At 35.9% G+C, this 24,831-nt stretch overlaps 2 protein-coding genes across 7 annotated transcripts in view; one reads left to right on the forward strand and one right to left on the reverse strand.

Annotated features, from left to right (window-relative positions):
- ATRX (ATRX chromatin remodeler) overlaps positions 1-24,831 on the reverse strand; it is a 180,794-nt gene that overhangs the window by 120,724 nt on the left and 35,239 nt on the right. For 4 of the 6 annotated variants that reach the window (XM_045847494.1, XM_045847495.1, XM_045847493.1 and 1 more), the window contains exons 2-6: positions 19,713-19,825; positions 8,077-8,132; positions 7,172-7,224; positions 6,162-6,286; positions 3,281-3,394 (exon numbers count right to left, since the gene is read on the reverse strand). In XM_045847494.1, coding sequence (XP_045703450.1) covers positions 3,281-3,394; positions 6,162-6,286; positions 7,172-7,224; positions 8,077-8,132; positions 19,713-19,825 — 461 coding nt within the window. The remainder of the gene's footprint in view (positions 1-3,280; positions 3,395-6,161; positions 6,287-7,171; positions 7,225-8,076; positions 8,133-19,712; positions 19,826-24,831) is intronic. The other 2 variants (XM_045847497.1, XM_045847496.1) reach the window with 1 other exon arrangement.
- On the forward strand, positions 8,617-13,746 carry LOC123824243 (nucleosome assembly protein 1-like 1). The gene is given in 3 exon segments (XM_045847375.1): positions 8,617-8,840; positions 8,842-9,615; positions 13,482-13,746. Coding segments are annotated over 3 exon segments (1,263 nt in total).

Raw genomic sequence — 24,831 nt, forward strand, 5'->3', positions numbered from 1 at the left:
CATACACATTTTTCACCTTCTAATTTCCTATTTTGTTTTCTCATTTTTAAAGTCCAAAGCACTATGGACTCAAACACTATCACAAATATTTTTATTTGAGAGGTTAAAAATATTTATCCAAGGTATAAGAGCACCATCATACTTTCCAAAACTACAGAGAATTTGAAGACTTACTATAAGTTGCTACTATTGTAAATCATATTGTCCTGCATTCGTGCTTGATCTTAAGTATTCATATGTTCTGTATTTGTTTTAACACACAAATATACAGTGAGTGTGCTTTTACATTTAAAATAATGATCGCATTCAGACGAACAAGATAAATGAAAGCTAGACTTTGCAAGTTCTTTCCAAGCTAGATAATATTTACTAAGCATCTTCTATGTGCTTTGCACTTACATCACTCAAGAATTACACAAAACTAGATGACACCTTGAAGACTTTCTCCCTCATGTGCACAAGGAATCATATAGAGGACAGTCACTGCAGAACTAATTAGGAAATTAGAAAAATTTGAAAACAAAAAAACTGATAATAACTTCACATTTGGAAAATGGACAGTGGTTTACTCATACAACAGAATTCTACAAAGCAGTGAAAACTCAAATAACTCTATGTACATTTTCCAGTATGGATATGTTTCAAAAACAGTGTGGTATGAAAAATACTGCAAAAAGATACATACAGGAAACTATTTTGTATATGTTTAAATAAAAAAGTAAATGTTTTATGAATAAAGATATGAATAGAAAAATATAAAAACGTGCATGGAAATGACACACAGACGTACATGAACCTCATGATCAGCATTACCGGAGGAACAATAGGGGAGGGAAACTGATGAGACTAGGATTGAACCAATATTTTATTTGAAATCTGAAGCGCATATTGTAAAACACTAAAATGTTCCTTTGCTTTATGCACTTGTTTCTACTGAGTGCTTTAAATTTTGATTTCTAATTATAAAATGTCTTAGTGATTATAATACAGTATGTAAATAAAACAGGCATTTATATTTCTGAGCTCAGTATATTGTAATAGTTTTAAAGAGAAAACAAAATTATTCTGCCATATGGAAAAATCAGGTGTAAAATATGTTTTCTAACAGCTAAACTGGGAAAAGGATGTCACAAGAATGGCTCCTAAAATGGTCAATATAGTGATATATTTGTGTTTAATTTCGTTTCAAATTAATAAGAATACTTTATATATGAAGTTTACCTTCTTCAGGTTCCTAAACTTGGCTTCAATTTTAGAAGTAACTTTCCTTAGAAGTCTGCATATTAACTAGCAATTCAGTATCTCAGATCACTAGTTTATTCATACAAGTGTATATAAGTACACAGTTAAATTTCCTATGTGTTTTCTGATAGTTTAAAGATATAGCAAATCATTAAGACAAAAAATCACATGAAAGATTTAAGTGACTATATGGGTATAAACATAGGTAGGTATAGGTATTTCCTTAAGAACAATATAAACATTGTTACACAGAACACTCAATAAAATGTTCCAGAAACTTATCAGCTCAGAGCAAATACCAGCAGCATAGCACAGCGGCACTAAGAACACCCGCCCCAACAGCTTTGGTTCATTTTGTATTCTCCTTTCAGCCCGTATCGACATTTCAAACTGCGTACTCCAGAATCCCTCCCCAGAAGACACCATTTAGATACTAATTTTAACACAATACAGTATACTTAATTACCTAGAGTAGGGTCTTCTCTAGAAGACCCACACTCACAAAAAAAAAGAAGCTCTTGCTACCATCATTACTTATCACTTTTTACTTGCTGATTCTCTTGATTTAAGAACAGTACTTAGCTTTAGTGACCTTTGTTGCTGCAATAGCAACTGCCCTAGTACGTATGAACTAGATTCTCAATAAATCTTCTTTATGCTTGAAAGGGGTACAAAACCCCATTGTAGACAAAAGACTAAACAACACTGCCTTGGTTTTCTCGAACAACTAATACATTGTTTAACCTGAAAGCTGTTAATACATATTTTGTAAATACAGGTATATTTCACTGGCTCCATCAAGGTAATTATACAGCCCTGGCCAGGTGGCTCGGTTGCTTCAGTTGGTTGGAGCATCATTACATACAGCAAAAGGTTGAGAGTTTGATTCCTGGCCAGGGCACATACCTAGGTTGCAGGTTCAATCCCCCGTTCAGGCATAGGCATGTATAGGAGGCAACCAATCAATGCTTCTCTCTGACATCAGTGTGTGTGTGTGTGTGTGTGTGTGTGTGTGTGTGTGTGTGTGTGTCTCCTTCCCTCTCTAAAATCAATATATTCTCAGGTGAGGATTTTTTAAAAGATAATCATACAGCACTCAAGTAAAAATATACAGAAAATCTGACCAGTATAATAACTATGCTACAATTTCACAATGAACATGATAAATATTAAACAGAAACACTTCCATTACACTTCTACTCAGAAATTTAGTGTCATGTTCTACCTTTTACTGATTCATTCCTTTTACAGTCATGGGTCCTGACTCTGTTAATATTCCCAAAAATACATATAGGCACTACTTAAAGCTCACTAACAAGTGGGATACATGCTCCACTGCCATACATTTCTAAATGAACCTTCCTTATACTAACTTCCTACAAGTGGTAAGTCAATATAATAGTGTATGTAAGTGAGAGTAGACAGACAAAGGGAGAGACAGCTCAGACAGATGGAAGGAAGATTACTAGCTCTAGCTCCCTTTTCTTTCCTACTCATCTCTGCATCGCTATTCTTAGATCACTAGATCTCCAGCTTTAATGTACATAAGAAGAAACTGGGGCATGTCTTTGACATCATCCCCAGAAATTCTAATTTGTTTGGAATGGAGTCAAGGGACTTGAAATTTTAAACAGCACCCCAGGTAACACAAATGCAGATGTCCATCACTCTGTGAAACAACGTTTTAGATATGTGTAGTTACCTGAAGGCCACAGGCAAGATTTCGTCCAAATCTAAAATTCTTTCAGGGTGAGGGAACACATAGTATTCTGGCATATAGGCAATACAGAACTAACATGTGCAAGAAGGAAATGCTAAGCCTCTTGAAATAATTTAATAGCCACTGAAGGCAAAGGTGTTTTGATAAATGGTGTTAACCTTTTCTGCTTCGCAGCTCAGAGAGAAAATTATTTTTAAGCAGTGCTTTTAATAAACAATGGGCAGAAAAGTGGAGGTATTTTTAGTAAGCACATCAGATTTTCCAATATGGTCATAAACAGCAATTTAAACTCATGTTTTCATTTTCACTTGTATTTACCTCCGCGTTTTTTGAGATTTTCAGTTTTCATTTTACTTCTGCTTCTAAATTCAGGCCCTTTAAAATCATCTTTGTCTTCATTCAGCACTGGCTCAGGTTGTACAATCACTGTACCTAGAATGATTTCATTTAAAAAACCATTACACATATTAAATGTGCAAGTGAAGTACAAGACTTCAGATAAAGCCAACATTGCTGGTACATAGTTTTGTTTCTTTCAAGCTTTCAATACTTGTGTGAGGACCTCTCAAGAGAAAATAAAACAGGGAAATAGTAAAAGGGCCAGGTGTCAACAATCAGATTACTTTTTGGAATATAGCTCATAAAAATGGGAGAGGGAGGTATTATGAAATAATTATAACATAAATGTGTGAATAAAGCAGAAAGCCTCAGCCTAGTTCTGAATTTTTATAGTGCCTATTGCAAAAGCTATTTTGAATATGAACATCCATGTTAAGTTCCATACAGACTTTATAAAATACAATGACCAGAAGGGAAAATTTTAAAAAGACATCCTATTGTTCTCATAATCCAAATCATAAACCTGGATAAAGATTTTTTTTGAGGTTTCCTCTCTATTTTTTTATATTTTTCAATCACAGTCGATATTCAACATTACATTACTTTCAGGTGTACAACACAGTGGTTAAACATTTATAATTAACAAAGTGAGAAAAGATTTTTAAGAATTGTTTTATATTGCTTTGGAGGAGAATAATAGGGGACGCTATGAGAAGTTAATTCTGGTATAATTGCTGTACCTATTCCGAGGCATTTCCCGACTAGTACATCAAAGTTTCAGTACCCTGCAGTCCTTAAAGAGTTTTATTACAGAAGGTTGCTTTAAGATACTTAAGCTCAAGTGCTCGAACAATAAACTGTAGAATGGCATCAGTTGTCAGTCCCTATGGAAATATTTTAGAAAGAATGTACTTTCTTAGTTCTAAAACATGTAAACTGAAGACAGAGGTTGTTAATTGAGGTTTTCATTATAATCTCTCAAGAACAAATACAGCAGGGGTATAGAAAAAGGGTCCAGGTCTCACATTTATCTACATTGCTGGGCTTAGTAATTGGACATTACCAACAACAGTTAAAAATGTAAAACCTGGTCATTGGGGGCTGTTCCCCTGAACCATGTGCCTGTTTTATTCTGGCAGCAATCTTGTTAAGTGAATTTCTGAGTGTCTGAGAAAGGGGGGAAAGAGGGAACAGAGGATTGAGATTTTACAAACTGGTGAATTTACATAATCTCCACACAAAAAAAAAACTTAATCCACGACAACTATTTCAAGTATAGACTCTCAGAGAAGCCCCAGCATTTGAAAAAGTCTAAAGATTTATAACTAACAAAAAACCATGGAATTCTGAGGATTCTCCTCTAAATGGAAGCAAAGCAGCAGAGTGGAAAGAGCTTTGGATTCAGGCAGACAAGGGTTCAAACCTTAACTTCTCAAGTTAAAGCTGAAAAACTTCCTTGAGCTCTGAATTTGTCCCTTTATCTCTACAAGCAAAAACAGTAACTACCAAAAACACTGTTTTAAAGATTAAATGAGTTAATTTTGTAACAGTCTAGTATCTATACATACTCAATATGGAATTACTAACAATATTTATACTCCCTCAAATTTCCCTTATGGAGTGAGTTTATTTCTGGTTTGATGGGAGGCATTATGCTTAGTTCAGGTTAGTAACATCCCATACTAACTTTCTTCCACATCAGTAACAGACAGATTTGAATTCCTAGTTCTTAGCTCACCCAGTGGCCATCATAGGGACTCCCAGTGACAACCACTGACAACGTAGCGATCCAAAGTGAGGTGCTGTCTGCAAGGACTCAGACTCCCAGCTTCGTTTTTTCTCCCCTTGGCTACCAAAACCATCACATAATATTGTCATAAATGATTTGCAAAACCAAGTAAATGACAGGCCCATCAATTTTCTTTCTCTCTCTCTTCTTTCTCTCATTTACTTCTTTGTCCTCATTTCATTCTTCATCTACTATAACTTCTAATTTGTCCTAGTCAATGAATGTCTTGTCCTCCTACTCACCAATTTTTAAAATTTCTGTAATCAAGACGTGTCATAAAAACGTAGGTATAGATAGAGAACAAAATTTAGTAAACACAGCTGTCAAAATAAATTTGAAAAAATCTGCTAAGAGCCTTAAACTATTTAATAACAAAAAAAAAAAGTTCATACTTTTAACTTGGAAACACCTTGAAATTACCAAGACCCTTGTCGTTCTCTCATCAGGTAATCAATCATTCTGCTCTCAGACTTGGACTTGGAAAAGTCCAAGATTTTCATTTGGCTTTTTTGTCCCAAACTAATTAATGAGGTTTTATGGTTAGAACTGCAACCGTTGAGAAGTATATGACAAAGCTTTTTAAAGGGACAATTACGAGAAATATAGATAAATCTCTCTTTAGTAGTTAACTTTGGCTTTGAGTCTTAGGTAATTTAAGAATGCAATAAGACTAAGCTCGACTTTAAATGTTTTTGTTAAAAAGTCTTCAGAATATTTATTATGTTTCTCTATAAAGCAAGAACATTAAAATTTACTGAACCAAAACTTAATATATGAAACTTTTAAACCAACTTCCACAATCAAGTATAGTGAAAACTAAAATCCTTTTTCTAGAACCCAATAGAAATAGAAAATATATTTTGTTCTTTTCAAAGCTGACTGAATATTCTAAATTTTAACCTCAATAAAATACATTGTCATTACCATACTAACACTTTTCCAGACCATCACTATTAAAGTATCAGATTGGTCCTTTACATAGTTAACAGTAATCAAGTTCCAATTTTATAATAATGATATTTAAAAATACATTTCAACTTAAACTTCATATAAAAAATTAATACACATTACCTTTTGGCAAGCTTTGCATAGTAATATCATTTTCTGAATTGTCATTAGAAGCATCTTCATTTACAGTCTCATCCAAAGGTTTTTCATCATCGGATTCTACATATTTTGTTACAACTGAAGGTTTCCTATGAAAGAATTACGTCCATAGAATTATGGACACTTCTAACAATTGGAACAACACCCAAAGAATATAAATAACATACTTAGATTGAGCAGTGGCTCTTAAGCAAGGATACATATCAAAATCACCTAGGAAAAGCATACATCTCTATTCGAATTACTGAAGATTACAATTCAGAAGGTAGGACCAGGACATGTGTATTCAAAAAAGCTACCAAGGAATCATGAAGGAAACTCCTGGTTAAGAATCACTACTTTTAAGAGAATACATTAATAATAAGCAAGTTGTGTTTATTAAGAGACATTCCCACTGGTTAGAAACAACAAAAGACCAATAGAATAATTTGCAAACTTCTAATAAAAACAATACTACATAGTATATTATGCACTAGTATGCTTGGAAGTAGTTTCACTCATTGTATAAAATTCACTGACAATTTTACACAGAAAAGTACTTCTACCACTCTTCATCTCCTAGTAACCTCCTCATAACTTCAATGGTTACCCCTCCCCATCCTAGACAACTTCACAGAACCCTAAAACACCCATACTGCTTCATGAGGCATTCAAAATTTCATTTCACATTTTCCTCCTTTTTCAAAGCACATATAATATAGAAGAAGTGATCTAGATATTGCAAGGATCACTAGTATATAATAAATTCTCCCTAGAAAATTCAATTACAAGTCAAAATGAATTCATAGTTGTTGAAGCAAAGTAATAAACAGAAGATTCATTATGCTACACTGCCCATTCTAATATTTATGGTTTTAAAAAATAGTTTACTTAGAACAAAAGTGCTTGAATTAAATTTAGAAAAAAGTTTATTATTTTTAGAAAAAAATAAAACAACCCCCAAAAATAACTTTTTCCCTTCGATATCAACCCACCTCTTTGATCGTGATGATCCTGATGATTTGGATTTTTCCGAAGAGCTAGTTCCCTATATGTGAAATATAAACAGAGAGGTGAGTAAAACTTCCAAAGAAACATCCCTATAATAAACTAGTTCCCGATGCCAAGATCTCCGATATAATGATATAATAAGACACTATATATATGCCTAAAATATTTTTCTAAAAGGCATTTAAAAATTATTTCTCATTTAATCTCAGGTTTCCTGGATTTAAGATAATTTTCTGAGTTCTCATTAATTTATTAATGTTCAATTTGGGGGGTTGGGAGAAGATACATTTTTGTATCATGATCTTGGCCCAGGTCAATGAAGACAAAACAAAAATGTAGGAGTAAACAGATCCCAACAGAAGTAGAGACTTTTAAGGACCTAAAAGTGTGACATTTTCTCTGCCCTAATTATGGCATAGACTACCTTCTACAATTTGCTTTGAGATACTAAATTCACCCTCATTTTGTCAGTATACTATGTATATTTTATTGGATTAAATAGTTCACATTATGTGGAAAGAACCTCAAAACCATTGTGTAGGCATGAGTATCACATGAAGGAATATACAGTTTTGACAGATCTCAGAGCCGTGGAGACTTGCCCATAACTACTTTGAGCACCACTGTACCATTATAGTAATGTTCAAATACCTATCTGTTGGTAAGCCTCCAATTGTCTGACTGTTGGTATACTGCTGAAACGAATCACAGTAATAACAAACTCAGTAAACATCTTTTAAAATGGACAAATACCCAAAATGAAATCTCATAATGATACTTGGGTATAATAGTAAATTTAAACACATGCATGTATTAAACAGAAGCAATCTGATGCCATGTACACTAATTATTATTAGCAATTCTTTTACATGTTTCAAATTATTCTTACCTCTTCCTTGTTGTTTTCCATCATGTCAGAGTTATTTCCAGAACCACTGAGTTTATCTTAAAAGAAAAATAAAAGCATTATTTATTTCAATATATTATCAAACAGAACACCAATACCTACAACTCTATAAACCCATTTTTCAATCTATGAAGCATGATAGTATTCATAATAAAATACATTTAAATTTTCTTAGAAGAGTTTTCTGACTAAAATCACTGTCTTTTGACACACTAAGCCCCTCTTAAAAAGCATTACATTTTGAAAAAGAGGAGTCTGGTTATCAAAACATTTCCTACTGTAATTGTCTAAGGTTTATTCTCTTTAAAATTTTTTAAGCTTCATCTTCTACAAAAATAAAACCATACTATTAATAAATTGTATTTCCCTCTACCAAAAGATACTGGAAAAATAACAATGATCTAAACCTAAAGAAAGCAGCGAGTTTTCTAAGTATCATCTCTTCAGGACACTGCCTCTTGCTCTTCCCCTTACTGCCCTGAGTCACGCACTAACTGCGCAGCTCTGGTCACCTGCCTCCGCATGCTGGTCATTGGTATTTGGAGTTCTTACAACGTGGCACACACTGATAACAAAGAACAGTCTGAACTTGACCAAGATTTGGATGATGTCAAAAAAGTAGAAGAACAAGAAACTGGTGAAGAAACACAATTCAAAGCACGTCAGCTGACTGTTCTGATGATGCAAATTTCTCAGATTCTTGCAGCCTTCCAGGAAACACTAGATGGTCTGGTAGACACACGAACACACTGAAACTTTGCCTAAGGTAGTTAAAGGGCAAGTGAATGCTCTCAAAAACCTTTAAGTTAAATGTCCACAGACAGAAGCCAAGTTCTATGAGGAAGAAGTCCATGATCTTAAAAGAAAGTGTGCTGTTGTCTATCAGTCTTTATTTGATAAGCAATTTCAGATCATTAATATAATTTATGAACCTACAGAAGAAGAATGTGAATGGAAACCAGATGAGGAAGATGAAATTTCAGAGAGACTGAAAGAAAAGGCCAAGACTGAAGATGAGAAAAAAATTAAGAAAAACAAGACCCCAAGGGAATTCTCGAATTTTTGGTTGATTGTTTTTAAGAGTTTTGACTTGATCAGTGATATGGTTCAGGAACATGGTAAGCCTATTCTGAAGCACTTGAAAGATATTAAAGTGAAGTTCTCAGATGCTGGCCAACCTATGAGTTTTGTTTTAGAATCTCATTTTGAATTCAATGAATATTTCCCAAATGAAGTGTTGATAAACACATATAAGGTGAGGTCAGAACCACATGATTCTGATCCCTTTCCTTTTAATGGACCAGAATTTATGGGTTGTACAGGGTGCCAGATAGACTGGAAAAAAGGTAAGAATGTCACTTTGAAAACCACTAAAAAGAAGCAGAAACACAAGAGACATAGGACAGTTCATACTGTAACCAAAACAGTTTCAATGATTTATCAGGCTTTGCAGGATAACCTGCACTGGTCTACTTTCTGCTTCCCTGGAAAGGATGTATTTTTATCATCTGACAAGTTCAAGTTTTTTTTGGTTGTTTATTTGCTTGCTTGTGTTTGCAGCTTAAATAAAAATGTCAAGTATTTTTAAAAAGAAATCACAGAGAATAAAATGAAGATTAGAGAGGAAACTAATAAAACAGGAAATAGAAAAATAATAGAGAAATATCAGTGAGACCAAAAGTTAGTGTCATCCCTTGGTTATCTATGGGGGATTGGATTGAAAACTCCCTGTTGATAACCAAAATTCTCAGAAGCTCAAGTCCCTTATATAAAATGGCATGTTATTTTTGCATGTAACACATAACAAATGTTTGCCATGCATAATGCACTCCCATGTATAATGTGCACCCTATATTTTTGTGCACATTAAACACAGGGTTGTTCATGCCATTATACCCATGGTGTGTAATCATTATACCCATAAGTAATGCACATCCTTATTTTTCCCCTCAAAAATTTGGGCAAAAACGGGCACATTATACACGGCAAAAAACAGTACATACATCCTCCCATATAGTTTAAATCATCTCTACATTACTTGTAACACCTCATACAATGTAAATGCTCCATAAATAGTTGTTATACTGGATTATTTAGGGAATAATGGCAAGGAAAAAACCTGTACATATTCAGTACAGATGGAACCATCACAGGTCTAACTACACAGCACACATCACCAACAACATAACATCCTTTTCCCAAAATTTTTCCATCCATGTTTGGTTGAATCCATACAAGTGCAACCCACAGGTACAAAGAGCTAACTGTAGTTCTTTGAAAGGTGAGCAAAACCCCTGGCTGGCATAGCTCAGTGGATTGAGCGCGGGCTGTGAACCAAAGTGCCACAGGTTTGATTCCCAGTCAGGGCACATGCCTGGGTTGCAGGCCATGACCCCCAGCAACCACACATTGATATCTCTCTCTCTCTCTCCCTCTCTCCCCCCCTTCCCTCTCTAAAAATAAATAAATAAAATCTTTTTAAAAATCAATAAACATATATTTAAAAAGAATAGACAATGTGAACAGATCTATAACTGAAGAAACTGAATTAGAAGTTTTTTAAAAACCAACCCACGAAGAAAAGCAAAAGTCCAGATGGCTTAACCACTGAATTATACCAAAATCACATAAAAAAGCAGAATTAATACCTATTCTTCATGAAATTCTTCCAATAAAAAAGGAGGGAACATTTCCCAACTCACTTTATGAGACCACTATCATACCAAAACCACAAAAAGAAACCTGTAGACCAACAACACTTATAAATTTGCAGACCAATGTCACTTATGAATATAGATGCAAAAGTCCAACAAAATAGTAGCAAACTTCAAGAGAATAAAAAACAAATCTTTCTCCCACAGATTGGGAGAAAATATTTGCAAAAGACGTTATCTAATAAAAGGCTATTACCTAAAATATACAAAGAACTCTTAATACTCAACAATAAAATAAACAACATGATTTAAAGTAGACAGAAGATCTGAAGACACCTTACCAAAGAAGATATACAAATGGTAAATAAGCATATGAAAAGATCCTCTACAGCATATGTCACTAGGGAATTGGAAATTAAAACAAGATACCACTACACACCTATTAGAATGTACAAAATCTGGAACAGTGACAACACCAAATGCTGGTGAGGGTGTGGGGCAACAGGAACTCCCATTCACTGCTGGTAGGAGTGCAAAGTGATTCTGCTACTTTGGAAGACAGTTTGGCAGTTTCTTACATTTTAACCATACTCTTACTATATGATCCAGCAATCACACTCCTTGATATTTACCCAATTAAGTTAAAAACTATGTCCACACAGACAACAATGTGATTAAAGCCAGGGGGCAGAACCTGGGTGCAAGGGGGTAAATGAGGGGAAAATAGGGAATATCTATAATAGCATCAACAATAAAAATTAACTATGTCAACTCCAAAACCTGCACACAAATACTTATAAACATTTTTATTTACATAAACATCTTTATAAGTAGCTTTATTCATAATTATCAAAATGTGGATGAAACCATGATATCCTTTACAAGGAAAATGGATAAACAAACTGTGGTATACACACAATAAAATATTATTTACAACAACAAATAAACAAGATATCAAGCCATGAAAAGGAGGAATTTTGAATTCACTGTTAGTAACTGAAAGAAACTAACTTTAAAAGGCTATATATACTGTATGATTCCAACTATATGACATTCTGGATAATGCAAAATTATGGAAACAATAAAAAGATCAACGTTTGCCAGAGGTTGGGGGAGAAGGAAGGATAGAGAGACAAGCAGAGGATTTTTAATGCAGTGAAACTAACCTGTATGATACTACAATGGTAGATACGTGTCATTATACATTTGTGAAAATCCCTAAAATAGACAACACCAAGAAGGAAATCTATTGCAAACAATGGGTTTTGGGTGATAATGACATGTCAATGTAGGTTCATCTATTGTAACAACTGTATGGCTGTGATGCAGAATGACTACAATTGGGGAGGCTGTGCACGTGTAGCAGGAATACCCAGGAATCTCTGCACTTTCCATTCAATTTTTCTGAGAAGCTAAAACTGTTCTGAAATATGAAATCTATTTTTAAAAACTCTAAACAAAAGGGAACTTCCTCAACTATTTACAAAATATCCACAGGTATCATACTTAATGGTGAAATACTGAATGTTTTCTTTTCCTCTCTAAGATCAAGAACAAGACAAAAAAATCTACTCTTGTAACTTCTATTCAACACTGTAATGGATATTCTAGCCAGAGCATGTGGGCAATAGAAAGAAATAAAAGGCCTCAAGATTGAAAGGGAGAAAGTAAACAATTGACCCTTGAACAGTAAGTATTTGAACTACACAGATCCACTTATACGTGGATTTTTTTTTCAATATACAATCAGTCCTCCATGTTCATGGGTTTCCACATCCATGGAATCAACCAACGCGAGAAGAAAGTATTTTTGATCCCAGATGTGGAGAGACTTGAACATATGCATATTTTAGTATCTATAAGGAGTCCTGTAACCAATCCCACTGTAAATACTGAGGGACAACTGTAGTTAAGTTTTTGGAGAGTCAAAAGTTATATGTGGATTTATTTACAATGGGGGGGGGGGGCGGGTTCAGAGCCCGTAACCCTGGTGTTGTTCAAGAGTCACCTACATCTTTTTGAAGATGACATTAACATGTATGTAGAAAATTCTAAGGAATCCACTAAAAAATATTATAACTAATCATCAAGTTCAATAATGTTGAAGGATATAACAATATACAAAAATCAATTGTATTTCTATACAGTTGCAAAGATGGTCTGAAAGTAAAATTAAGAAAACAATCTATCATAGCATCAAAAATAAAATATTTAGAGCCCTGGCTGGCGTAGCTCAGTGGATTGAGCACAGGCTGTGGACCAAAGTGTCGCAGGTTCGATTCCCAGCCAGGGCACATGCCTGGGTTGCAGGCCATGACCCCCAGCAACCGCACACTGATGTTTCTCTCTCTCTCTCTATTTCCCTTCCCTCTCTAAAAATAATTTTAAAAAATAAAATATTTAAAAACAAATTTAATAAAAGTATAAAATTTATTCTCTGAAAATTAGAAAACATCACTGAAAGAAAGTAAAGACCTGAATCAACGGTAAAACACCACTTTGTTCATGAATTGGAAGACTTAACGTTAAGATAGCAACACTCCCCAAACTGATCTACAGACACAATAACATCCCTGTCAGAATCTCAGCTTACTTCTTTGTAGAAACTGACAAACTCATTCTACATTCCACATAGAAGAGGGACCCAGAATAGCTGAAACAACCTCCAAAAAGAAAAAGAAAATAGGAAGACTCATAAATCCTGATTTCAAAATTTACTGTAAAACCACGCAGTGCTAGCAAAAGAATTATAGATCAATCAAAAGAACTGAGGTGTGTTCGCAGCCACTGCTGCTCTGTACTAGCAGCAGAGCCTCCAGCTCATGGAGCTCTAGCTGCAGCCCTGTTCCAGCCAAAGGAGAAGGCGAGCAAGTCAAGAGATCTCTACATCATGGCTCCTACAAAGCAGAATGCCCACAAACTGACCAGTGGTAAAGCACCCAGCAAGCAACTGGCTACCAAAGCTGCTTGCAAGAGTATGCCCTCTGTGGAGGGGTGAAGAAACCTCAATGGTACAGGCCTGATACTGTGACACTTCGTGAAATTAGACATTATCCGAAGTCCACTGACCTTCTGATTTGTCAACTTCCCTTCCAGTGTCTGGTGTGAGAAATTGCTCAGGACTTCAAAACACATCTGCACTTCCAGAGTGCAGGTATGGGTGCAGCAGGCAAGTAAAGTCTATCTGCTTGGCCTTTTTGAAGATACCAACCTGTGTGCTATCCATGCCAATGTGTAACAATTATGCCAAAAGACATCCAAGTAGCATACCACATATGTAGAGAACATGCTTATGAATCTATGATGGGACACATTTCATTCTTCTAAAAAATTCTCTTCTTGCCCTGGCTGGTGTTGCTCAGTGGATTGAGTGCTGGCCTGTGAACCAAACAGTCACCAGTTTGAATCCCAGTAAGGACACATGCCTGGGTTGTGGGCCAGGTCCCCAGAAGGGGGTGCACGAGAGGCAACTACACAATGATGTTTCTCTCCCACTTTCTCTCTCCCGTCCTCTCTCTAAAAAAATAAATAAGTAAAATTTTCTGAAAAATTCTATTCTTCCTATTATTGGTGAGTTCTTCACATTAGATGTATTTTTCCCATGGGGTCAAAAAGTACCTAAGTATATGATTGCAAGCGGAAAACAGGACAAAAATCAGGTATTGACAGTTTTTCCATTTTCATTTCTGTGTGAATTTTCTAAAATATAAATGTGGGGAAATAAAGCAATAATGTTAAGTCAAGGTATTTCAGTGAACAAATTTCAGCAGTTCAAGTTTATAACAACAATATAAATACACCTATTAAAATTTTCTGGACAATGCCAGCAGCTGGATTTCTAAAAAAAACAAGTAAATTTCTTATCGATGGCAACTACATGGTGCTTGTAGCATTTTTATCATACAGTAGATTCCATCCATTCCACTATACTTTTCTGAGTTGCCCTATATGCAAGTACATGACTGTAATGTAGTCTGCCTTCTGTGCTGTTCCTCTAAGTTTCCTGTTAAAATACATTAAACTATAAAAAAAAAAGAAGTCAAAGTCTAGAATTAAATCCATATATCTATGGTCAACTAATTTTCAACAAGGATGCCAAAACCAATGAATGTGGAAAGAATAGTCCTTTCAACAAATGGTGTGGACACAACTGTGAACCCACATGCAAAAAAATGAAGTTGAAGGCCTGTATCATGCCACATACAAAAATTAACTCCAAAAGCATCAAAGACCAAAGAGCTAAAACTACAAAACTCTTGAAAGAAAATATAGAGGTAAATCTTCACGACCATGGGTTTAGTAATGGATTCTTAGGTATGACACCAAAAAGCATGACCAACAAAAGAAAAATTAGATAAATTGTACTTCATCAAAATTAAAATATTTTGTGCTTCACAGGACACCATCAAGAAAAGACAACAAAAAATGGGGGAAAATATTCTCAAATCATGTATCTCACCAAAATGACTACTCACAGATAAATGACAAACTAAATATAGTGTACACATAACAAGGGAATCTTACTGAGCCTTAAACAGGAAGGAACTTTTAATAAGTGTAAGAATGATGAACCTTGAAGGCATTTACTAAGTGAACTAAACTAGAGACAAAAGGGCAAATGTTGTATAATCCTACTTTCTTGAGTTTCTTAAAGTAGTCAAATTCATAAAGATGATACAGAACAGTGGTTGCCAGAGGCTGGGGGGGCAGGGGATTGGGAAGTTAGTGTTTAATGGGAACAGAGTTTGAGCTGGAGATGAAAATTTTTTATAAATTTTAGAAATAGAGGACAAATTAGTGATTGCCAGGTATTAGGCAGAGTTAGACTCAGAGATAGGAAGATAAACATAGTTATAAAAGGACAAGATGAGTCATCTGCACGTTGACTGTGGTGATAGATACATGAATCAACCAAGTAATAAAATTATACAGAGCTTAATAAACACACACAAGTACAAGTAAAACTGAGGAAATCTGAATCAGATTGATAACTATCAATAAACTAGCTATAAGCCCTGGCTGGTGTGAGCTCAGTGGATTGAGTGCCAGCCTGCAAACCAAAGGGTCACTGGTTGATTCCCAGTCAGGGCACGTGCCTGGGTTGCAGGCCAGGTCCCCAGTGGGGGCCACATGAGAGGCAATCACACACTGATGTCCTTCTACCTCTCTTTCTCCTTCCCTCTCCCACTCTTTAAAAATAAATAAATAAAATCTTTAAAAAAATAAACTGGTTATGATAAAATGTTATCATTGTGGGAAACTGGGCAAAGTGTACAAGAGCTCTGTATTAGCTGTTACAACTGCATGCTAACTTACAAGTACCTCAATAAAAATGTCAATTTAAAAAACTCTTAAACTAGGAATAGAGAACGTCCTCAATTTGATGAAGAGGACTTACACAACACATATACAGAAACCATGGTACTTAATGGTGCAAGACTGAACGCATTCCCACTAAGACCAAAATCACCAAGAGGGTGTCTGTTATCACCATTCTTCTAGAACACAATAATGGAAAATTCAGAAAGTCCTGCCCGGCATAATGAGACAAAAAAAGAAATTAAATGGCACACAGATGGAGAGGATGAAATAAAACCGATCCTATTTACAGATGACAAAATTAAGTACAAAATCCAAATAAATCGGCAAAGTGAAATAAAAGCTTCCTAAGAGCAAGTTCACAGGATATGAGGTCATCTAAAAAAAAGAAAACTGAATTCCTATATACCTGCAATGAACAATTGGAATCTGAAAGAATTGTCTGCATTTTTAATTAAATTTTATTCAGGTGACATTGGTTAATTAGAGTATATAGGTTTCAAGTGTACATTTCTATGATATATCATTTGTGTGCCCACCACCCAAGTCAAATCATCTTCCATCACTATATATTTGGTCCCTTTACCCTTTATAGCTCCCTAAACCCCCTTTTCCTTCTGGTAACCACCATACTGTTCTCTGTATGTTGTCTGTTTCTATGAGGGTGTTTTTGTTTGTCTTGCTGCTTTGTTGCTTTCAGTTTATCCCACCTTTGAGTGAAATCATACAATTCTTGACTTTTTCCCTTTGGAATTTTTTAAACAAGACAATTTAAAATAGTACCCAAAAACTGAAGCTCTTAGGTAAATATCTAACAAAATATGCTGAAGATCAATATGTGAATAACTACAAAACACTGGGCACACTCAGGAGTTTCTATTCTGTTGACTTCTTTTTTCCTGAATATGGGTTAAATATTATATTTCAATTACAGTTTACATAATCAAGTAACCTATGTTAACATCAGCAATGAGGAGAAAAATTACATCATGTGTCTTGTGAAATGATGTACTGACAATAACGTAACACCACTTATGTAGTAATCCTGCCAAAAATAAATAACCCTAATCTACTGTAATTACAACTAGTCAGAAAAATTCACACTGAGGAGACAATCACCAGATGTCATGGTTCTGACAGAGAAATTGTTTCGGATTTTTTTCAAGTAGTTTCTCCATCTGAACTTTTTTTTAAAGGTTTTACGTATTTACTTTTACAACCCTTCCCAAGGGTGGTCCGGGAACATGTATAAAGACACAAGGACGAAGCCAAAGGGGGGTAGGATTGAGGGAGGGAGGAGGGATGGCTGGGGTGGGAGGAGCGGTAGGGGGGAAATGGAGGCAACTGTACTTGAATAACAATATAAACAAAAAATATATATTTACTCTTAGAGAGAGGAGAAAGGGGGACAGAAATATCAATGTGCGAGGAATACATCGATTGGTTGCCTCTTGCATGCCCCCAACTGGGCACGTGGCCCGCAATCCAGCCATGTGCCCTGAATGGGAATCGAACCAGCGACCTTTGGGTTCGCAGGCCAGTGCTCAATCCACTGAGACACACCAGTCAGGGCTCTTTCCGATTTTTAAAGACTAATAAGGCAAGACAACTATATGCAATGCGTAAACCTCAACTGGATACTGGACTTGGGACGAGTGGGCTTACCTATAAAACACTGTAGGGACAATTTGTGAATTAAAAATAAAAATAAGGGCTAGATAACAGTACACACTTAGTTTTACACCTATTTACCCTTACCACTGTTACTCATTACTTCCTGTATTGTGACACTGACATTTCAAAAGTTTCCTTCTGATTTGAGAAAAACCTTTTAGTCATTCCTCTTGATATTCTGCTAACATCTAGTTCTTGCTTTTTGTGTTTATTCCACCTCCATTTTTGAAAGACATTTTCACTGAACAGAGAGTTCTGTGTTGGCAATTAATTTATATTTTTTATTCATTAATTTTACAAAAGGGGGCAGAGTGGAGAGAAACATCAATTTTTTGTACGACTTATGCATTCATTGGTTGATCCCTGCACATGCCCTGACCAGGGATCAAACCCACAACCTTAGCCCATTGGGACAACGCTCTAACCAACTGAGCTACTCAGCCAGGGCTTGGCAGTTATTTTCATTTGGCACATTAAAGAAATTATTTCCTTGTCATTTAGCTTTCTATTGTTCCTGTTGTCAAATGAGCTATCAGTGTTACTGTTGTTCCTTTGAAAGCAATCGCTTTTTCCCCTCTTGTTGCTTGTAAGATGTTTTTGTTGGTTTTGTTCTTTAGGAGTTTGATTATGATATGCCTAGTTGTAGCTTTCTTTATATTGATCCTGCTTGATATTCACAGACTTTCACAAATCTATGGCTTGATGTTTTTCATCATTTTTAGAAATTGCTCAGCCAATACCCCTTCACATTCAGCTTATAACCCATTCTGTCACCTCTCTTTCTGGAACTCTAATTACACATATGGCTATACTTTCCACTGTGATCTACCCATATTTTGCTTCTTACACTGTGTTTGTAAATGTACACATGTGTGTGCATATGTCTCCATTCAACTCTCACATATGTAGCTCCCCTTGAAATCCTCAGAACAAATGATGGTAATTACACAAGATACAGGATACTTTTCAAAAACAGCAAGGAAGTTCAGCATCTTTTCACATATCTGTTTGCCTTCTTAGGAGAAGTGTTCAGGTCTTCTGTCCATTTTTTAATTTGATTTTTTTTTTGGTGTTGAGTTATATGATTTCTTGATATATTTTAGATCTTCATCCCTTATAGGAGCTGCTGTTTGCAAATGTGATCTCCCATTTGGTTGGTTGCCTTAGTTTTGTTTTTTTCTTTTTTTCTTTTAATTTTTTGTTAGGGCGAGGGATGGGTCTAGGTTTAAGCTTGGGGGTAGGGTTAGTGTTAGGATTAGGGTTAGGGCCAGGGCCAGGATTAGGTAAAGGTTTAGGTTTAAAGTTACCACTGGGGTTAGGGATAGTTTCAGGGTTAGAGCTAGGGCTAAAGTTAGGATTAGGGTTACAATTCCATCTGGGTATAGGATTAGGGTTACAATTCCATCTGGGTATAGGATTAGGGTTAGGGTTAAACTCAGGGCTAGGTTAGGGTTAGATTTAGGGTTAGGGCTAGGGTTAGGGTTATGTCTAGAGCTAGAGCTTTGGTTAGGATTTGGTTAGGGTTAAGCTTTAAGTTAGGACTAGATCGAGCTCTAAGCTCTAGGTCTAGGGCTGTGGCTACAGCTATGTTTCGGGTTAGGGTTAGAGCTAGGGCTAGATATAGGTTTAGGGTTAGAGTTCTCTGATATCAAGTCTCCAGTATAATATTAGCTAAATACTAGATACACAGAAACTATTAAAGCTTTTAATAGCTGGTCCACCCAAAACTAAATGAAAGCCCTGGTTGGGTAGCTCAGATGCTTAGAGCATTGCCCTGGAAATGCCAAGGTTGCAGGTTTGATCAATCTCCCATCAGATCACATACAAAAAGCTACCAATGAATGCATAAATAAGTGGAAAAACAAATCGGCATCTGTCTGTCTCTCTTTCTCTCCATTCCCCTCTCTCTAAAATCAATAAATAAATAATAAATATAGGCTAGAAGATATTGCACTTTTTTTTCCAGTTTACCTGTGCTTTGGCTCATCGTAAGTCTTGGAGGAGAGCTTGTTTCTTCAGATTCCTCTGATGAATGTGCCAGAAAGTCATGAAGCTTCTGCACCAATGTATTCAACTTGCTTTCACTATCAAAACAAAATGTGAAGAATTTCCTTAGCCTGCCATGCATTTAATTAAATGTCAAGTTCTAACAAACTGAAACTACATCTATAACATAAGTGGTTTGAAAATATGCATATTAAAACTAAAACTGAAAGGAAATGAATTTTCTTATTTCTCTGAGGATATGAAAATATGAGCCCTGGATGACATAGCTCAATGGATTGAGCACCAACCTATAGAACAAAGGGTCCCTGGTTCGAGTCCCAGTCAGCACATGCCCTGTTTGTGGGTCAGGTCCCCGGCTGGGGGCGTGCAAGAGGCAACTGTCTTTCTGTCACACATCAATGTTTCTCTCCCTCTCTTTCTCCTTCCTTTCCCCTTTCTCTAAAAATAAAAAAATAAAATATATTTTTGAAAAAATATGAGTTGCACAACCTACCTGTACGGTTAGTTACCTAGGATCAAAATATTGTTGATGTAAAATTTTGATATTATGGGATTTTGCTTTACACCATTTAAAAGAATAATTCAGTAGTTTATCAAGTATGTTCACTGAGCACTTGCTCTCTGGAAGGCTTCAGTAGTTTTTGTTTGTTTGTTTGTTTGTTTACTACTCTATCTGCTGCTGGCACAGAATAATTTTTTTTTTAAGATTTTATTTACCCAATTCTAGAGAGGGAAGGGAGGGGAGAAAGAGAGGGAGAGAAACGTCAATGTGTGGCTGCCTCTTACACACCCGCTACTAGGGACCTGGCCCAAAACCCAGGCTGTGCCCTGATTGGGAATAGAACCAGCAACCCTTTGGTTTGCAGGCTGGTACTCAATCCACTGAGCCACACCAGCCAGGACTCCGAACCCCTATTTCTAGTAAGACTTTCTAAACTTAAAAGCAAGAGGGGAAAATAGCTGAAATCAACTTCATCCAAATTCAAAACTTTTGTCCATCAACACATATCGTTAAGAAAATGAAAAGACAACCCATACAACTGGAGAAATCTTATATCTGAAAAGGAATTAATAGCCTTTTTAAATAATACATATCCTTTTAAAGTTTTAATAATACAAAGAATTCTTACAATTAAATAACAAAAATACAAACAATCAATTTAAAAATTGACAATGGACTTCGGTATACATTTCCCCGAAGACATACAAATGGACAGTAAGCACATGATAAATGCTCAACAATATTATTCATTAGGAAAATACCTATGAATACCAAGAGGTACTATTTTACATTCATTAGAATGGATATGATAAGAACTTTAAAAATGAAACATAGCCCTGACCAGTGTGGCTCAGCTGGTTGGGTGATATCCTGCGAAAGTGAAAGGTTGCCGGTTAGGTGCCCAATAGAGCACATGCCTGGGTTGCGGTTTCAACCCCTGGACGGAGCACACTTTTCTCTCTCTGTCTTTCTCCCTCCCTTCGCCCCCCTCTAAAAATAAATATATAAAACCTTTTTAAAAAATGAAAATGAACAATAAAGGTTGGCAAGGATATAGAAATAGCTAAGCCCACATACATTGTTGGTGGGAATGTAAAATGGTAAAGTCACTATGAAAAACAATTTAGTAGGAACTCAAAAAGTTAAACATCAAGTTACCAAACGACCCAGCAATTTTACTCCTAGCTATGGACCCAAGCAAATGAAAACATATGCCCCCCCACACACACACACAAAAAACCACACACAGCAGCAATTATTCACAATAGCAAAAAAAGTAGAAAGTATCCAAACTATTGAAAAAACAATAGAAGATTATACCCCAATAAAAAGGAATGAAATACTACTAATCCACAATAAAACTGGATGACTCTTGAAACATTATATTAAAGAGGGCAAACCCCAAATACTACATATTGAATGATTCCATTGACGTAATGAAATGTCCAGAATAGGCAAATTGGCAGAGACAAAAAGTATATTACTGGTTGACAGGGCATGGAAAAAGGGGAATTAGGAGGTATGGGCTATCTTTTGGGGGCAATGAAAGTGTTCTAGAAACTAAAAAGTGGTGACAGCCGTATAATATTGTGAATTTACAAAAAGCCCACTGAACTGTATACTAAAATGGCTTAAATGGTGAATTTTATCTCAATAAAAAAGGCAAAAAAAAAGAAATTCCAAAATATACATGTCTATTTACATAAAAATTTGTGCAGCAAATTCAAAAAAATAACCAAAATTTAAAAGGCAAACTAACTTGAAAATAGAGAAAAACATACTCTCTAAAAAATGCTAATTCCTAGTAGATAAATTAATAAAAACAGAAACAAGATGGTTTTAATGGGGAATACAACTGGGTAACAAAAAAATTAAGAGAAAAAGCACTGCAACCTCACTAATAACAGAATGCACATCAAAACACTGAGAATCAAGTCCTGGCTGGCATAGCTCAGTGGACTGAGCACAGGCTGTGAACCAAAGGGTTGCTGGGTCAATTCCCAGTCAGGGCACATGCCTGGGTTGCAGGCCAGGTCCCCAGTGAAAGCCACATGATAAGCAACCACACGCTGACATTTCTCCCCCTCTCTATGTCCCTCTCCCTTCCCTTCTCTCTTAAAAATAAATAAATAAAACCTTACAAAAACAAACACACACTGAGAATCAGGTAGCAGCTGTCAGGCCTTCCAGGGCCAGGTGCCACCCCCATTCCAGCAGAGCACTGGGCCCCAAGACCAGTGGCCCCTGAGATAACAGCCACACTGCAACTAGAGATCCTGGGTAAGATTTCAGTTGTTTTACAAAATTTTGAAACTCATTTGCCTCTAAAATAAAGGTTCAAAGGGGCAGAATTTTGACCTTTTGCTATAATCTTCCTTTGGAAAAGGGTTAGGATGTACAAAGGAAAAAAATCAGGTCACTGGGTGCCCTTAATCTTAAATTAGAAAATAGAAACCAGAGGAAAATGCACAACATGTCAACCCACATCAGAATGATGTCATTCTCCATCTTGTCCCATCAATAAATAATCCAAGAGCAAAAAGTTGTTCATTAGAAAGGAATGGAGCACAACAAACCAACAAAACGATGACTGTCCCACTCATTCCTCAAACTCACAGCAATCCAACTACAAAGCCTGCTTAGCTATCACATGAATTCGTGTTGTAGCTTGCCAAGGTCAGGACAATGGATAAATCAGTGCAGCCCACTACTAGGACCACCACCACACAAAAAATAAAAACAATACAGTCAGTAGAACTTCTTTCTTCTGTGAAGAATACCACCTTTATGCATAAAAGTGCTATTATATTATAAATTGTAGAAGTGCATATATTATAAATTATGAGACCAGGAACAAGTCCAATGGTAAAAAAAAAAAAAATCATACAAAATTTTGCTCATTCATTTGAAAAATCTGAGGATGGATGTGATTTTTGGAAATACCCAAATGTCATATAAAGTGAAATATGGTGAATAATGAAAGACTAAGTCTATCAACTTGGGTAAATCAGTTTTTGCCAAACTCCAAAATATTCCTGAAAATTTATTTTCTTGCACAACTTCTAAATTGGTTATAAGAAAGTGCTCCAAATGTCCTCAAGAATGACATCATAGCTATCAGTATGGCCTCCTAGGGTTACTCCTTAGAAAGGAAATGCTCATTTATATATAAAAGCCCTGATTTCAATTAAAACCTGCCTCATTTCCAGACTCAAACATCAGAGGTGGTCCTTAGAATTAAGTCTTATTAAAAATGGTATTTCAAACACACCAAACCAACTGTATAAAATGCCGCACTTATTAATCCTTTTGAAAACTGAAGAACCTTTTACTAAGGCAAAACTGCACACATTGCCCTGACTGGTGTAGCTCAATGGATTGACCACAGGGCCTGTGAATCAAACCGTCACCAGTTCGATTCCCAGTCAGGGCACATGCCTGAGTTGCAGGCCGGGTCCCCAGTGGGGGGTATGTGAGAGGCAACCACACATTGACATTTCTCTCTCTCTCTCTCTCTCTCTCTCTCTCTCTCTCTCTCTCTCTCTCTCTCTCCCCCCCCCTTTTCTTCTCCTCTCTCTAAAAATAAATATAAATAAAATGTTTAAAAAACCCTGCATGCATTAACTTACCAGTTTCACAAATGTGAACTATCAGAAGTTATTTTTTTAATGAAGACGTGGTTGTCACTCTTCCTCCCTCTGTCAAAACAGGAAGCTGACTCATCCACTACTATATAGTACTTAAATCTAGGTTCTAGGTAAGTCCTTAAAATGATCCTTGAGAAGTGGTTAAAAATCTCCATTGAAGAAAAATGTGTACAGGCCCAGGCCTGTAGTTCAGTTGGTTAAAGCACAGTCCCAATACACCAAGATTACTAGTTCAATCTCTGGTCAGGGTACATACAAGAATCAATCAATCAAATAAATAGAACAACAAATCAATGTCTCTCTCTCTTCGTCTCTTTTTCTAAAGTAAATAAATTTTTAAAAATTAAAGAACATGTTCAGCATTCATGCTTGTGGCCACACAATTTCCCTGGCCTGTGTGGCTCAGCTGGTTGGAGCATCCTCCCATGGTCCAAAAGGTTATGAGTTCAATTCCCAGTCCAGGAATATACCCCAGGTTGCAGGTTTGATCCCCGGTCCGGACACAAATGGGAAGGCAGCCAATCGATGTCTCTCACACCCTCACCTTCTCCCTCTCTCCCTCTTCCTCTTTGTCTAAAAGCAATGAAAATATGTCCCTGGGTGAGGATTTTTTTTTTTAAATATGATTTTGATGCAGATGACCTGTGAGACCTGATCTAACTATCTGGCAGGTAGAGCTCCCAAAAATCTAAATCCCTAATGTAAGCAAGCAAACCATATCATAAAAGACTGGATTTTAGACAAGTTTCAAGTCCTAATGTCAATGTTCTTAAACTATGGACCATGTTCTTTCCCTGAAATGTTTTACTGCTTTATGTATTTTTTCCATGAGGAATGTGGAGCTCCAAAAATATTTTCATATTACAACTTTCTTGCCATTTTTTTAGAGAATTATTTGCATTAAGGAACTAGCCTTTTTTAAAAACTGAACTTT

Source organism: Phyllostomus hastatus, unplaced genomic scaffold (assembly GCF_019186645.2).
Source record: "Phyllostomus hastatus isolate PE091 unplaced genomic scaffold, TTU_PhHast_1.1 phas_contig_551, whole genome shotgun sequence".
Taxonomy (NCBI): Eukaryota; Metazoa; Chordata; class Mammalia; order Chiroptera; family Phyllostomidae; genus Phyllostomus; species Phyllostomus hastatus.